This window comes from Ixodes scapularis, unplaced genomic scaffold, assembly GCF_016920785.2.
Source record: "Ixodes scapularis isolate PalLabHiFi unplaced genomic scaffold, ASM1692078v2 PGA_scaffold5__190_contigs__length_132052651, whole genome shotgun sequence".
NCBI lineage: Eukaryota > Metazoa > Arthropoda > Arachnida > Ixodida > Ixodidae > Ixodes > Ixodes scapularis.
In genome coordinates this window covers 15,092,382-15,108,910 of record NW_024609880.1, presented here as the reverse complement: position 1 = coordinate 15,108,910, position 16,529 = coordinate 15,092,382, and the positions used below count along the sequence as shown (strand labels likewise).

The following is a 16,529-nucleotide window of genomic DNA, read 5'->3' as shown; positions in this document are numbered from 1 at the left end:
CCTCTGGATCAGCGTCTTTTCCCCTCGCGGCTTAGGAACGAGCTTAATCCAGCGTCCACTAGCGACGGAAGATGGGGGGAAGGTACGTCTTTTTTTCGTCCTTAGACGATTTACACAATACCGTGCACAACAGCTCCTCATCACTGATCAGTGCTGGCTTATTATCAACCTACTTAATTGCACTTGACGTTTGAGCGCAGCTCTCCTAATTGTAATTGGTCAACAGATTGCACACGACCATATCGGCCGCGCTTCAAAGATTTTCATTCTCGCCGTCTTGTACTTTTGCTTTCGAAAACCCCCCCGGCTCCACAACGTTGCCCTATTCGTGCTCCCACGGAATCTGTTAGAGTAGATTTGGGACATAGCCATGGTTAATATAGTACATAAGAACACGTACAGATCTCCCCCTTTTATTGATAGCAACTCACCGGAACAGCTGGACGATCCAGAACTCCGTGGCCGATATATATAAATGATCTAAAGGCATCTACGCGCGACACACGTTCAGAACTTTGGCGCGGCGTCAATCCTTGACCGGTATCCAAGCGTGCGAAGGCACAAAGTTGCATCACTCGGCGTGCCAAGGAAGCTTTGATCACGCCGCGACACCGGCGCCACGTTTTCGACGAGTCGTACCTTTTGATACGGCTTCACGCACATTGCACTCGCTAAACACATTCACACGGCGTCGGTTCTTGGTCGGTATCCAAGCGCGCGAAGGCACAGAGACACGGCACTTCGGCGTGCCAAGGAAGCTTTGAACACGCCGCCAGCCCTTCCTTTCGACGCGTTGTGCCTTTTTCCTGCGACACTGCACTTTCGTAAAATTTTCCACTTGTTCACAACGGCAAGTCTCAACAATACACAGAGTCTCAAAAAACTTCCTCGGCGAATGACGACGAACGAGTAGAAAACGTGTCTACAGCACGCTGGAAAACCGCAGCAAAGGCTAGCAAAAACGGCAAATCGTATCCCAAGCGAGTGAATTCCGGTGGCTTCACTTGCGGGAGCGGCAAGCGCGATCCAGCAATTGTCATTGAGATCAGTGAGTTATCCTTTCGCGACAGCCATCGGCATCGTTACAAGTAAACATCTCGTCGCTGATCTGCATCTTATAATAAAAGAATGAATGACGTGCCCCACTGATCTTTTTTTTTTTTTTCGATCGCGCTTTGCCAGAGATTCCATCTTTTGCGCAAAGTGGCTTGCGAATAATTATCTGACAAGGATATCTTCGATCCTATTAGTTTTTTGCAATTCTAAAACACCTGCAGTTTTTTACTGTGGTCGGGCGATTTTGCGAGGATGGACCACATTTTCTCTTCATTCTTTTTTTACATAATCTTGGAATTCGCTCGACCGTTTTTGCAGTCACACCTAGCTGTTGCTGGAACATGCCATCAATTACCTTAGTTTTCCAGTTTTCATGTGTTTCACCTTGCGTCTCAGGGCACAAAACAGCATCGGATTATTTCTTGTACTTCTGTCTTCCAGATCCGCTATCTTTCCCTGTTGGATGTAAACCAATTCTTCCAACCTATGAACTGATCCCCGTAGCTGTACTATACAGCGTGTTTTTTTTAGCTGCACCAAATTTTCAAAAAAAAGAAGAGCTTTGTTAGGGCACTTTTACTTATGCCATTAGCATACCCGACCTGGCGCCCACTAGGAACAAAGTATTTTTGGCAACTAGGCGGCTTATTAACGGAGATCCTTTTATTAACTTTTTAATTATTGTTTTTAGAGGCCTATTGCACTTACGAACTTGAAGCTCAACCTTGATATGCTCCAACCCCACAGCGAAATAAAGGCACAAAAAATTTCTGCCCCGTTTCTGGCTAAATTATTTAATTCCCGCAAGCTCTTTCAAACCGAAACTGACCAGAACAAGAGCGTCAATGGCGTCGATATCTTCGCCCTCCCTTGGCATCACAGCAGTGACGTCACCTGCGATGCAGGCACTGCCGTCAGCGCTATTGCAATACGTTGCTCTCTCTTTAGTGTTTTGCTTACAGTGGCAGGTGTAAATCACGCTTTCCCAGCGGGCATCGTGACGCTACCCTTTCCTTTCGTTGATATGATAGAAGCTGCCCTGATGACTTGTGCCAATGGTGCTACAAAGCGACGAACGCTGCGTCACTTGCTCCTCTGTTGTAAAAGGCACAGGTTTGCACCCATATCTTTGGAAGGACGAAGGCTACAGATAACACAGGCGCTAAGTGATTCAACAAGTTTGCATCAAGTGGCACGGTGGTGAGTGCGAAGACAGAAAAACTATGTCCTTAGCCGCGAATTCGAGACTGACGTTCTCGCGTACGTAACAGCTAACCCTGGAGCAAGCGTGCGCGAAATCGCGAGGTCTTCTGGGACAACGATCTCTACGGTGTGGAACGTGCTTGTTAAGCATCGCATGCATCCATTTCACGTTAGCATACACCAAGAGCTACATGGCAGTGACTTCCAACGACGACTGGACTTTTGCAATTGGGCCCTGATTGAAATGGACAGGGAACCTGGATTATTGAAAAAAAATTATTTGGAGTGATGAGGCTCCATTCTGCAGAAATTCAACGGTGAACCTCCACAATGCCCATTACTGGGCAAGCATAAATCCTCGTTGGCTCCGTGAGCACAAACATGAAGTGAGATGGTCTATTAACGTATAGTGTGGAATATTTAATGATGATCATTGGCCCATATTCCTTTGACGGCACACTGAACGAAAAAATATACACGGAGAAAATCCTTGAGGAAGTCGTGAAAGCGTTTATTGCCGGCCTGCCTCTCAGCGTGCTGAAAGAAACGTGGTTTCAACAGGACGGCGCTCCAGCGCATTCTTCTTCGCGTGCTGTTCGATTTCTACACCGAACTTTTCCAGAGCAGTGGATTGGACGCAGTGGTCCAGTTCCATGGCTGGCACGATCACCAGATCTGAGCCCGTTAGATTTTTTTCTTTGGCGTTGTGTGAAGAATGAAGTCTACGCCACGGAACCCACCCGCGTGGACAACCTGAAACAAAAAATTGTCGCCGCCTGTGCCGCAGTTCAGCCTGAAATGCTCGAGCGCGTGTTGTGTTCCATGCGGGGCCGGCTGATGTGCGTTTCTGTTGATGGACTCCAATTTGAGCACTTGCTTTGAACACAACTGTTTCCAGCTTCATAAAGTGGCCAGGCGGCGGCAAATGCTGGGTGGCTTATCACATGCCCAAATGACTTTGGCTGCCAAGCTTTTTTTTTTTTTTTTTTTTTTTTTTAAAGTACCAAAATGCGCTAAGCCATATTTTTGCCTGCTTTTCTCGACGAACTAAAAGGTTTCCGAAAAAAATACTGGTGCTGTGAAAAGTGCTAATTTGGGGCTCTAAATTGGACGTCAGCGTGTTGGTAAACTAAATAATACTGAAATAATAAGCAGAGGGACGGACAGTGGAATAAACAGAGAGCTGGATGGACAGAGGCACAAAAGAACGAAAGATCCGTTATTCTGTCCGTCCCCCTGTTTATTCTTTCAGTAATATTTGGGGCTTTAAGCGAGGGTAAAACTTAGTTCTCAACAGAGCCCTGTTTGAACTACACTTGAAAAAGCGCCGATGCCGTGTTCACACTGGGCCGCACACAGCACATGACTACGCTAACGTGAGCCAGGACGCCGGTGCAAGGCTCCATTCTCATTTATTAAAAGCCCATAAAACATAGAAGAAAGAAAGAATATTTTGTTACACGCTGCAATAGATTAACTACCAGAAGGGCCAACGAGTGATATTACACAAGCATTACTTTGTTATTTAAAAAAAATTTGGCTAGTTTAATGCATCAAAAAGCAAGAGCTTAGAAATAAAGCAGCAGTGGCAAATAATAGGTAGCAAAGGTCTCCAGCATTGAACACATATTTTTCCCAAATAAAACGCAGGAAGCTCGTCTAAAGTTGCCGGCCATTGGTGCCGCCTCGGTGGCTCCGAGGCGAGAGCGCTGGCCTACGGATCCCCATGTTGCGGGTTCGAATCCCGGCCGAGGTGCCCGCACTCTGACGGAGGCTTATTGCGGAGGAAGCGCCGTGTAACCGAGCTTTCGGTTGCACGTCAAAAAATCCCCAGGTGGTCCAAATTAATCCCCACTCCTCCGCTGGGGCGTGCCAGATGCCCGTCGTTGGTTTGGCACGTAAAACCCCCCAATTTGACTTGACTTGCCGGCAGTTGGTAATGCAAGCAACGGCATTTATCGTACCAACGAAAGCGTCGCGTCGCCCGCAGGTCGAGAGAGGGATATGGCAGAGCACAGTTGACGCCGACCGCAGACGCCTAAATTACACCTGCCACGGTAAGCAAAACACTAAGGAGAGAGCAACGTATTACAAAAGCGCTGACGGCAGTGCCTGCATCACAGGTGACGTCACTGCTGTGACACAAAGCGAGGGCGAAGATATCGACGTCATTGACGCTCTTGTTCTGGTCAGTTTCGGTTTGAAAGAGCCGGCGGGAATGAAATAATTTAGCCAGAAACGCGCGCAGAAATTGTTTGTGCCTCTACTTCGCTGTGTTGTTGGACCATATTAAAGTTGGGCTTCAATTTTGCGAATGCAGTAGGCCCTCTAAAAACAATAATTAAAAGGTTAATTAGAGATCTTCGTTAATTAGTCGCATAGTTGACCAAATACTTGGTTCCTAGTGGTTGCCAGGTCGGGTATGCTAATGGCATAACTAAAAGTGCCCTGACGCAGCTCTTCTTTTTTTGAAAATTTGGTGCAGCTAAAAAAAGAGCACCCTCCATTATGGTTACTTTTGCAGAGGGCATCTAGCTTTTTCAAGGCGCGTTATCTTATCAGTCAATTCGTCCTGTATTTGTTTACCCCAAATTTGGTTTTCGCTTGCATTTTTCATTTCAATGCTAATTTGTTCCTGGTTTTTCAGAACTTTATTTATCATTTCTTCTCTTTTTGTCATAGGACCTGTGTTTAGTTCCATATAACCAGATATGAAGCTAAACAACGCAAGAGCAAATTATATCCGCACTCCAAGGCTTAGGCAAGAAACACTCTTGGGCGCGGCAGGACAACTACACTTAGGTTGTCGGTTTTAAAAGAAATGCAATCGTCTTCACTAACCTATTGAATGACCTGCTGAAGTGACTTGTTAGATGTCTTGTGACTTGGACAGTTGCCATTCTCACTGACGCAAATTGTCGTGCGTCGTCGATCGCGAAACATAACGACAGATGTGTTAGGACCCCGTCTTTATCCTTATCACAAAAAATGAGACTATCAGGTCTTACATTAATTTTAATGTAGGTAGTTTTAAATTTAGCTTAATTTTGAAAAAAGAAAGACCATTTATTCTCCCAGGCTCTAGCCTATAATACAAATAGAAGAAGAGAAAAAAGTGGAAATATACCAGAGTTGTTAGCGCTGCGTAAGCGTCTCTTTTTTTTCTGTGTGTGTTGACTTGTGTGACTGTTTTGTGGGTGTGCTGTTCCCGTGTGCTACCGAGCGCTTCGCGCTTGTACTCTCCTGGCCTTGTGCCACGGTTGCAGCTTGAGGGGCGTGCAATATGTTGTTCTCGACTGTCCGTCGCAACGATTGCTCTTGTGCGAAGCTTCTTGATGTACTTGAGAGAATCACTGACGTCCCCGATACATCTGAAAAATGGGCTGGACATGCGGCTCACAGCAACATTACGAGCAGAATTGGCATGGTAGATGTCTTTTCACTTGAGCAGTTGCCCTGACTACTCCAGATTCACTGTAGTGTACCAAATGACGACGAAACTTGAAGTGCTGAACAGATTCGTTTAATTCAGACGAATGATCGGGAACCTTTAAAAGACAAAAGTGAAAATGTTACGCTTTGGCAACAATCGCAAATACATGTGCCGGGAATTAACACAATGCCTTGCTAAGCACTGTATCTCACGACAGTTGATGGGAGCCGGAACGCGTCAGCAAAATGGGGTGGATGTTTAGATGAACCGAGCGTTGTTGAACTCATCGAGGTGCTAATTGAATTGGGCATCACAAAACAGCGCTGAGCTGATGTTGTGGTCACTGCTTCACACATTTGCTACAAGTGTCCGTCAAAACCACTTAACGGAGCGGCTCCCGAAGACCCTGCGACTTGGTAGAGTGGTGAAGTTGAGTTACATAAGAGTACTTTGATGCTTAATGGATGCTTAATAACGGCAAATGCAGGAAGACAAAGCTCTACCCAAGGGCAGTGGAATGTGTGTTGGTGCGTTACCTAAAGGGAGTGAAAGGATATAAACTCTGTGGGAAGCCGAGGAGGACGACGGCGCGCGAGGGGGCGGGAGCGGTGGCCGGCGGCCCGGTGCGCGTGAGAGAGTGCACGAGGACTCCGCCAGGCTCGGTCAGGACAACGACAACGACTGCCAGGCCCAGAACCAAGACGCCGAACAGTAAAACGATTTGAATCAATCCTTGCTCGTGTGACTTCTTGGGAGGGCGGACCAGGCAGGGACCGATTGGGCAGCAGTATAGTAGAGCGACCCACACAACTGGCGCTTCCAACGTGGGGCCCGATTGGTCTGCTGCTTGTTCTGTTCGTCCCGGAGAGTCACACAGATCTATTGAGCGTTCAGCGTGGTGTAGAAGGGTGAACGCTAACGATGCCCCCCAAGACGAGGTCGACCCCCAATAGGGACGAGGACGACCCGTCTGAGAGCGGAACTCAGGAACCGACTGACGCTGCGGGGGCCGGAGAAGGCTCTAGTACGCGAGCATCTCCAGATGCTGGGATTTTACCACCAGCTCCAGCTGGAGGCGCGGCAGACATCGGCGAGTTTATGCGCGCCATGACGGCGATGATGGAGACGTTCTCGCGACAAATCGCGACGACTCCAGGAGTCGCGAGTGCCGCGCCTATGTGTCTGCCCCGACCGCGGTTGTCCGTACCGACGCCGACCTAAGCGGGATATTCCGACGGGAAATCGGTCGACGATTTCTTACAGGACTTAGACGCGTATGTAGCCGCGTTGGGAGCATCAGACGAAACGGCCTTGGTGCGGATCGTGCCAATCGCGTTAACGGGCGACGCGTCGCGCTGGAGACGGTTGCAACGACCGTTTCTATCGATGGCGGACTTCCGGACGCGGTTTAGGGAGGAATTTTTGCCCCCTGATTACGAGATGCGGATTAGGGACGAACTAGCTAATCGCACTCAGCACCCCGACGAGAGCCTCGTGGAGTACGTTCGCGCGCTTCAGGAGCTCTACTCGTGGGCCGAACCATCCGCGTCTGACGCAGAGAAGGTAGCTAGAGCGATACGGCAATGTCACCCTAGATTCAAAGCCTATCTGCGCGGACGGGATTTCGCGGATCTGGAGGCACTTGCCAGAGAGGCGCGAACGGTCCAAGCGGGATTGCTCGCTGAGCTGCAGTACCGCCCCCCTCCGAGGGCCGAGGAGTCCCTAGAGCCAAGATGCGCGTGGGCAGGACGCGCCGCAGACACTCACATTGAGTCGCGGACAGCGTATACGGCCGTTGCGGAGCGCGGTCACGGGGTAACTATAACGCCCCGGGCTTTGGACCCCTTCGCTTACGAGCAAAGGCGCAGGGCAGCCAACGCAAACTCGGCCCGAGTGCAGACCCGTAGGGGTGGCGCAGTGGTCAACCACCGCAGAAGCGCGACTGGTCACGACAGTCGCGGGAATCATGACTCACCGCGGTTTGCCACAGATGAAGTGTCGCGTGAGAGTAACGATGGACAGGTTGCGCGTAACGACCGGCCACAAGTCAGGTGTTACAACTGTCACCGTCTTGGGCACATCAGGCGGCATTGCACGTGGGTAGCGTCTGGTTCTCAGGGTTCCCAGGGAAACGCCAGAGGCCGGCACCACTAATCAGGTCCTCTGAGTCGAGGTTGCCGGCCGCTGCCGAGGCCCAGTATCAGTGTGCCGACAGGGCTGAAATTGTGGCCGGCGACCGCGTGGCGATGGCCCCGCCGGCGTGTCGGGCTCAGAGCACGACACCTGAGAAGGGCCCGTACGTGCGTGTAGAGATTGGTGGTAGAGAATATTCGGCACTAATTGACACCGGTTCTACCCTTTCTCTAGTTGGCGATAATGTGTACGAGGACTGCCGTAACAGGAACCTTTGCGCGCCGGAACTTATAACTCCGCTGCGTTTAGCGACAGGATTGGCCGAAGCGCAAGGGGCGATGCGCCTTCACCTTCGCCTTGATGGCAGACGAAGGAGGCAACGTTTCGTTTACTTGCCCGGTATGTCAATTCCTGTTATTTTGGGGCAGGACTTCGTCTGTCGTGGGGGCATAATCCTGGACTTGAGGAACAACGGGTATCGTTATAGTGCGTTTTCTCCTCTTATTCCCTTTGTTGTCCCATCATCTCTGGTGCAGGGAATGGAACGTTCGCTCGCTGCGTCACACCAGGAGCAGGTATTAGCTGCGCGAGTCGTGCCCGGGAACGTCGAAATGATAATTGCGTCTTTCGATGGGCCCGCCGACCAACGGCGGATGCTAGCGAACGCCTTGTCCCAACACGCAGCTATGTTTACCGAGAGACCGGGGCTTACGACTGTTTTACAACATAAGATAGATACAGGAGAGGCCAGGCCGTGGGGGTGTAATCCTAGACCACTAAGCGTACATAAACGGGCCCTCCTAGACGCGGCTCTCGACGAGATGCTGGACACAGGGGCGGTGCGGCCATCGCAGAGTCCCTGGGCGTTTCCAGTAGTTTTGGCGCCAAAGAAAGACGGCACCGCGCGCCTTTGCATTGATTACCGAAGACTTAATGAGGTCACTAGAAGGGACGCGTATCCTTTTCCCTCTATTGAGTCTATAATGTATTCGCTTGGAGGCGCGAGGGTTTTCACCACGCTGGTTGTAGCAGGGGCTTTCTCCAGATCCGGGTGGCGCCAGACGATGTCCAAAAGACGGCGTTCACCTGTTACAGGGGGTTATTTGAGTTTACGCGTCTTCCGTTTGGGTTGTCGGACTCGCCGTCGAGTTTCCAACAGCTCATGGACATCGTGCTGGGCGTTGCGAAATTTAACTTCGCCATGGCCTACATGGATGACGTTGTGGTATTCTCCAAGTCGTTCAAAGAGCATCTAACTCATCTGGAGATCGTCTTAAGGCGAATGAGTGAGGCCGGTCTAACAATTAATCCAAAAAAGGTGCAACTGGCCGCCTCAAAGGTAAATCTTTTGGGCTTTGTTGTAGACAATGGTACCTTGAAGCCGAACGATGAGAAATTGAGTGCCATTCTCGATTATCCACCACCGCGCGATGTAAAGAGCCTTCAAAGGTTTCTGGGGATGGTTGGCTTTTACCGGCAGTTCATCCCGATGTGCGCGGAGCTGGCGCGGCCATTGAATGTGCTGCTCCGGAAAGGCTCGAGGTGGGTCTGGGGTCCAGAGCAGGGTGCTGCCTTCTCGTCTCTTGCGAGGGCAATAGCAAGCACCGCTAGCCTTCGGTTACTAGATCTCAATCGGCATTTTGTTGTGCAGACAGATGCGAGCGACTACGGTGTCGGAGCAGTATTGCTACAGGAGCACGATGGACAGTTGCGCCCTGTGGCATTCGCTAGTCGAACGCTCACACAGTCGGAACGCAACTACAGCGTGACGGAAAAGGAGGGGTTGGCCGTCATGTTTGCTCTGAAGAAGTTCGACCTCTATTTAGACGGTACGACTTTCGTTATTCAGACTGATCACGCAGCACTTACCTGGATTCAGAGGCTAAAAGAGCCCGCGGGAAGGCTGGCCCGCTGGGTACTAACCTTGCAGCGCTACTCGTACACGGTTGAGTACCGAAAGGGATCGACCAACAAGGTCGCGGATGCGCTCTCTCGGGCGCCCCAGGATGGTGGTTGGGAGGAGGTGACGCAACCAGAGTCTAGCGAGAAGCGCGGGAAGAACAGGAAAATGTCTCCGGATGCAGGGGTGAGGTCCCTCACGGACGGTTGGGAGGAGGCGAAGCAACCGGCACTCGTAGCAGCCTTAGCGCGCGGCACAAAAGAGCAAAGGATCGTCGCTTGGGGTGAAGTGGTCAGCAAGGAAGAGCTTGTCGAGGCCCAGAAAGCAGATGGTTTTTGCCAGCGGGTGTTGGGTAAACTGGCTGAAATTGCGGTCGACACCGGGAAGGCTGGCGGTCGAGTTAATGATCAATTTGATTCATATCTGCTGGGCGAAGATGGCTTATTGCTTTGCTACATCCCAACGATCGATGAAGGGGAGGGTAATGAGTCTCCCTTCAGGGTGGTGATTCCCAGGAAGCTACGGAAGAGGTTTATCGGGTACTTCCACGACTCGGCTCTGGCAGGTCATGGCAGTGGCAGCAAGACTTTTCATAAGTTATGCCGCGCCGCGACCTGGCCGGGGATGAGGCAAGACGCACTCCGATACGCCCGCAGCTGTCCAGCCTGCCAGAAAGCGAAGCCCAGAGGGGGCAAGCCTCCGGGCTTGATGCAGTCGGTGGAGAGCCACTACCCGTGGGAGATCGTCGCTTGCGACATCATCGGCCCACTGCCGAGAAGTCCGCGGGGAAACCAGTACCTGTTGGTTATTACCGATCATTTCTCAAAGTGGGCACCCTACTTAAAAAAACCATTTGGCGCCCATATGAAAACAAACGGGTCCATACCGGTAACCGTTTAACCATACTGGTCACCAGTTTGTCAAAGGGGTCGCCCTTATGGCTCAAAGGGGTCCCCCGTATGAGCCATAACGGTCACCTATTTGGCAAACGGGTCGCTCGTCTGGGCAAATGGGCGACTCGTTTGGGCAAAGTTGTCACACGTTTGCTCAAACCGGCGACCATGTTGCAAACTGCACCGGTTTAATCAAACGGCTCTCCGGAGCCCGTTTGATATTGAACGTACAGATCGGCGGCGTGGGCACGCCTAGCGTTTCAGCCGTGGCAGCCAATGTTTTCCGGAAGGCTGGGAGCGCCGGTTCATCGATTTCAGATCGTCCGCGTAATGCAAGTCATTATATTTATATTTCAATTGCGCTGATTTTCGATTATACTGCAACTAAAACTAACACCTTTTTTTTTTTTTTGTTTTACATAAACGCGCGACGTTGGTGAGCCGATATTTTTGACAGACCTTTAATAATTTGTCCATCTTTGTTGCCTCAATTTACTTATTCAGCTCGAATCTCTCTCGCCGAAGACGCGACCGCGTGAAAGAATGTACGTCTAGACTCCGTTTCACTTTAATTCAAGACGCAGCGAAGGTAGCACGCGTACACGCGGCTGCAAGAACATCGAGCATTGCGAGAGCTCGCCCGCCGAGCTTGCGCTGAGTTCTTTCTTCGCTCGGGCGCAAGCCGAGCTTCTGGCAGCCCCGCCGCCATTTCCAAAGTTCGAGCGCGCGCGCGCGCGCGCGTTTGTTCTTCGGGACTACAAAAACGCATCTCCCTGGAATGCCTGGAGAGAGGGAGAGGGGCCCTCCCTCCTCTCTTGTCACCCCTGTCACGTGACCCACAGCAGCGCGCGAGCTACACGCTGATAAGCATCGAGATCCGGAAGGGCGCGCCTTGCAGCCGCTTTTTTTTGTCTGCTTGTTGTCAGTTGCTGCTCGAAGTTCGCTCGTCCTACCTGCTTCAATCTGTCGCCTAACCCTGCGGTCTTATTGGGATGTCTCGACAACGTATTGGATGTGCACCAAAGCTATCAGTGTTCGAAAAGACCCACGTGTATGTCGGCAACGAGCGATTCTTCAAAGAAGTCACAAATTCTCGCGGTTTGGTTGGGTTCGGCAAATGACAGCTTGTGCGCCGCATCGTGTTGAAACTTCCAAGGAGCCGTTCCCTCTCGTTTGTGTTTGTGTGGTTGTCCTGCTTTGACCGTGTCGACAAATATCACGGATTACCTCTTTCAAGTCCGCTATTGTTATGGTAAGTGCACTTCAACCTACGTGTTGGCAACGATTGATCGTTCTTCTACGCGTACTCTTCTAAATTATCTAAAGAATTATGCAGCGTCTATTCGCGCGGCAGCCAGGAGAATAATTTCCCCGAAAGTCTACTTGTATAGTGTTCACAGATCGCTTGCACGTTTGTACTTGTCTACAGAAGAGGTAATAAACTTCGAGGAGAATCGAAAACAATCTTTTGTGTCGGTTTTCCTGTCCACTTACAAGCACTTACGCGAGTGCATTTGTTCTACGTGTTTTCTCCATGTTATAAATACGTTTATGAGTTTCGGGACGTCTTAAATATGTTTAAGATAACCAACCTCCCAGACGATACCCATTTAGGGCTAGCGCATAATTTGCAATTTCGAAGGGCACGTTCAAACGTGTGGTCACGTGCCATGTCGAACGGGTACTCGTACCATACGGCACCCGTATCAAACGGGCACCTGTATCAAACGGGTACCGTTTCGAACGGGTACCGTTTCCAAACGGGTACCCGTATCCCATAATCACGTTTGATCCAAACGGATCGACAGGTTTGATTCAAACGGGCGACCAGTTTGCCACCCGTTTGAATTTCAAATGGTTTTTTTCAGTAGGGCAGAGCTGTACCCACTGAGGAAGCTGGTTTCAGAGCGGATCTGGGAAAAGTTACTGGATACTTTCCTACGCTTCGGCACACCCAGGTGTCTCATTAGTGATAACGCTAGTTATTTTACTAGTAAAGTGTTCGTGGACTCCTGCTTGGCGCTGAACATAAAGCACAAGAGGACAACACCGTACCATCCCCAAGCCAATATCACTGAGCGTGTGCATCGGGATATCAAAAGCATGCTGATCGCGCTAACGGAGAGACACCGAGACTGGGATGAGCACATCGCTGAGATGGGTTTTGCCATCCGGAATACTGTGAACAGATCGACTGGTTTCACGCCAGCGTTTCTGAACCTGGGTAAAGGGATCCCGTCTCCGCTGGAGAACGAGTTACGGAGCAACCAAGGAACACCAGGACGCCCGCTCTCTAGGTACGCGGAGCAGCTAACGAACCGCTTCTCTGGGGCGCTGCACGATGCCAGAGAGAATCTTGATGCCGCAAGGATCGAGCAAGCGGCGCAGTATGACAGGAGCCATAGGCACTTGGAATTCAAGGTTGGTGACTTGGTCCTGAGAAGAACCCACCCTCTGAGTAACGCAGCTAGCCGTTTCGCCGCATCGCTTGCTCATAGATGGGAAGGGCCCTATGAGGTAAAGACGCGAATGTCACGGCTTACTTATAAACTCACTCGGTGTGATACAAATGAGGAGTCGGGTCCAGTTCACATCTCGGACTTGAAGGGGTATTACCGTCGCGATGGGGAACATAGTGAATGAAAACTACCGCCGCCGCCACATTTGGCCACAGAAAGTGATGATTTTCCGGTGTCTGACAGTGTTCTTTCTACACAGGATGCCTCCTTGGAGAAACCGCCCCAGGGAGCCATACCCAGGAGGCCCACCGGACGGGCCAGGCCCCGGGGCGGCTGGACCCCAGTGGTCCGGTCGACCAAACCCTCGGGGCGGCCGCCCAGGGAGGCGTCAACACCGGGGATGGCCGAACAACGGAGCGGGCCAGCGCCGCCCGGGCTCCGCAGGTACCGCGAGCCCGGCAGCCGGCAGGCCTACGCGGCACGGGGCAGGGCCGTCCGCAGCAACATCGCGGCACCAGGCAGGGCCGTCCGCGACGGAGCCCCCGCACCACGGAGCGGGTCCGTCTACGACCGGGGGACCTGCCTGGAGTCGGCCCCCCTGGCACACCGTGGCCACGTGGACGGCGTGGGAGGAAGAAGGGGCGGTCCACTTCGTTTCCCGCCGGCGTTGGAAGCATCAACCCAGACCAACGCCTGGCCAGCCCGACCACCAAGTCCCACTCCCGTTCCGTGGCCACATGCAGCCGGCGGCGCCACGGGTCTTGGGAGCGCCTGACACCTGCTGGCTGTGCGGGGTCCCGATAATACATCTGGAAACCCACGAAGCAGGTCGACTCCATTCTGACCTGCTGAAGGCACAGCCCCTCCCGGACAACGTGGCGGCAGCGGTCCAGACCCTGAGTTCAAGCCGCCCGGACCTCCTGGCTCCCGCTGCCTTGGCCTCCGTCCAGCCAGCCCGGCCTCCCGAAAACCGTGCCGCCGCACCGGCTGCCGCAGCCGCTGTTATCGAACCCGCCACCACGACGGCCCCCACAACATCGGCCGCCACCAAATCTTGCGGCCCAAGCCATCAGGCCAGTGTCGTCCACCAGCCCCCTCCGTCCCCCTCGACTTCCGACGACGCCATCATGGCCGAGGTGGAACAACTCCTCGGCCAAAACCAGTGAGCACTCGGGGCCCCCCGAAGACCGGGCCTTGAGAGGGGGGGGGGGGGGGGAAGTGTGGGAAGCCGAGGAGGACGACGGCGCGCGAGGGGGCAGGAGCGGTGGCCGGCGGCCCGGTGCGCGTGAGAGAGTGCCCGAGGATTCCGCCAGGCACGGTCAGGACAACGACAGCGACTGCCAGGCCCAGAATCAAGACGCCGAACAGTAAAATGATTTGAATCAATCCTTGCTCGTGTGAGTTCTTGGGAGGGCGGACCAGGCAGGGACCGATTGGGCAGCAGTATAGTAGTGCGACCCGCAACTCTGAGACTGACGCAACGATAAGATATTGTTCAGTCTTGTCGTAACCTTTTACGAAAATAACTTTTCATGCAAGACAGGCTCGAGAGGCGGCGAACAGGCGGAGTTGGTGCTGTAGACCTGATCACAGCCACTGTTGATGAAGAGATCCAACCTGAGGAAGAGAGGGGTGATGATGGCACCACCTACTGTGACAAAGAGATCTCAGAAGAGGAATATGTTTTTACTCCTCAAGTGGCGAAGACACCAATGTGTCAAGATGTTCGGAGAATCTCGCAGTAAAGGGGCAGCTTCCGTTACCCCATTGTTCCTGTTGTCTGACGAGACAAAGCAGTTTAAATGATCCTTAAACATTGGAAGAAGCATTCTCGATGCTTGATACACAGGAATGAAGAAAAGCCGTGGAAGATGAGCTAGGCAACCTGAAGAAGAATGACACATGTGAAATAGTTTCAAGACCAAAGGACCAATAAGTCATCAAATGCAAATGTGTACTTAAGAAGAAGTTCGACCATAACGGTGACCTGGTGCCTGGTGTTATTCTGACCTGGGGTTATTCTCGACTAGCAGAAGTTGACTTCAAAAAGACCTTTTCGCTAGTGGTGAAGCTCAAGTGGTGAAGCCCTTAGGCTGGACGATGAGCGTTGTGGGTCGCCTGTCAGTTCCCGATCAGGCCAAGTTCTACTCGCTCCGAGGAAGTCACACAAGGAGCGCTATCATAGACAAACACTTTATAGATACTCAAGTTGTGCTGCGGGGGCCAAGGCTGCCTTGTGGTCCGGGTCTTCCCTGGGCTCGTTTCGCACCGCCTCTTCCGTTTGTCACGGCCCTTCGAACTCTCGTCCTCGCGCACCTACCACGAGCGTCCCCTTTTCTTCTTCCACCTGGCGCCGTCTTCTACACGCAGTCCGCTCACTGTCCACCACACTCCCCTCCCCTCAAGCTTCGGCTCCCCGAGGGCTCAAGGAGACACTTCAGTGCACGTCCATTGAACACAACTATGAGTGTGAAATGGTTTGGGCTACTATATCTTTTGGTCGCCAGTTAATGCTTGTAAGAGGAATGTACAGATGTCCCCAGGCTAGTATCGATGTTTTACGTAGTTTATTTGAATTTCTTTATTTCAAAACTAAGCAATTTTCACGAGTAGTATTGGCCGGTGATTTCAACTTGCCAGACGTAGACTGGGGCAGCGTGATGCCCAAAGGGAGCTGTGAACCTTCAAGACTGATTGTTGATATTGCTTTTAGCAATAATTTAAGCCAGGTGGTCCCATGTCCCACGTCAAACGGTTGCGAGTCATTACCTAATCTTGTGTTTTTATCTGAGGTCGTTGCCAGACGTTTTCTGAATATATTAATCGCGGATGATATATCTGACCACGCAATAGTTGTGTGTGACTTATCTGCTCCGCATTATTCGTGCAAAGTGCCTGAGGTTAAACGTTATCGGGATTTCACCCTGGCAAGCGATATCGATATTCTCGACTTCTTGGAAGTTGCTCTTGGCAGATTTACTATTTTTTACGAGAAAAACGATGAGTCAGTGGATAAGTTTTGGCCCTTTTTTTAAGCAGGTCGTCTTTACATGTATTGAGAAGTTTGTTCCCAGAGCGTTCAACAAAAAGAAAGAAGAATAGTTCATGGGTGACGCGAGATATCTTACATCTAAAATGAAAAATAAATCGATTAGAAAGGTTCCAACCAAGTCAAAATTTTAAGCTTCCACATCTACGTCAAGTTACGAACCTTACTTAGTACGCACATCGAAATATCGTTATTTTAATGTCACAATGCACAACTTCCTAAAGGAAAACCCAAGAAAGTTTTGGGCGCACTTGACAAAAAAGAGTGTGACGATTAAGGAGCTTAGTCATAGCGGAAGGGCGATTGTCGATAAAGAGAGCATCGCAAGCGAGTTCAATTACTTTTTTCCTTCTGTCTACACAGCCGACAACTCTGTTTTGCCGTCATTTACTTATAACAATTG

At 51.4% G+C, this 16,529-nt stretch overlaps 1 protein-coding gene across 1 annotated transcript in view; it reads left to right on the top strand.

Annotated features, from left to right (window-relative positions):
• Positions 1-16,112, top strand: part of LOC120840169 — a 78,110-nt gene extending 61,998 nt beyond the window's left edge. The window contains exon 2 of the mRNA XM_042294158.1: positions 15,484-16,112. Within this exon, the coding sequence (XP_042150092.1) occupies positions 15,484-16,112 (629 nt within the window). The remainder of the gene's footprint in view (positions 1-15,483) is intronic.
• The last annotated feature ends 417 nt before the right edge of the window (positions 16,113-16,529 follow it).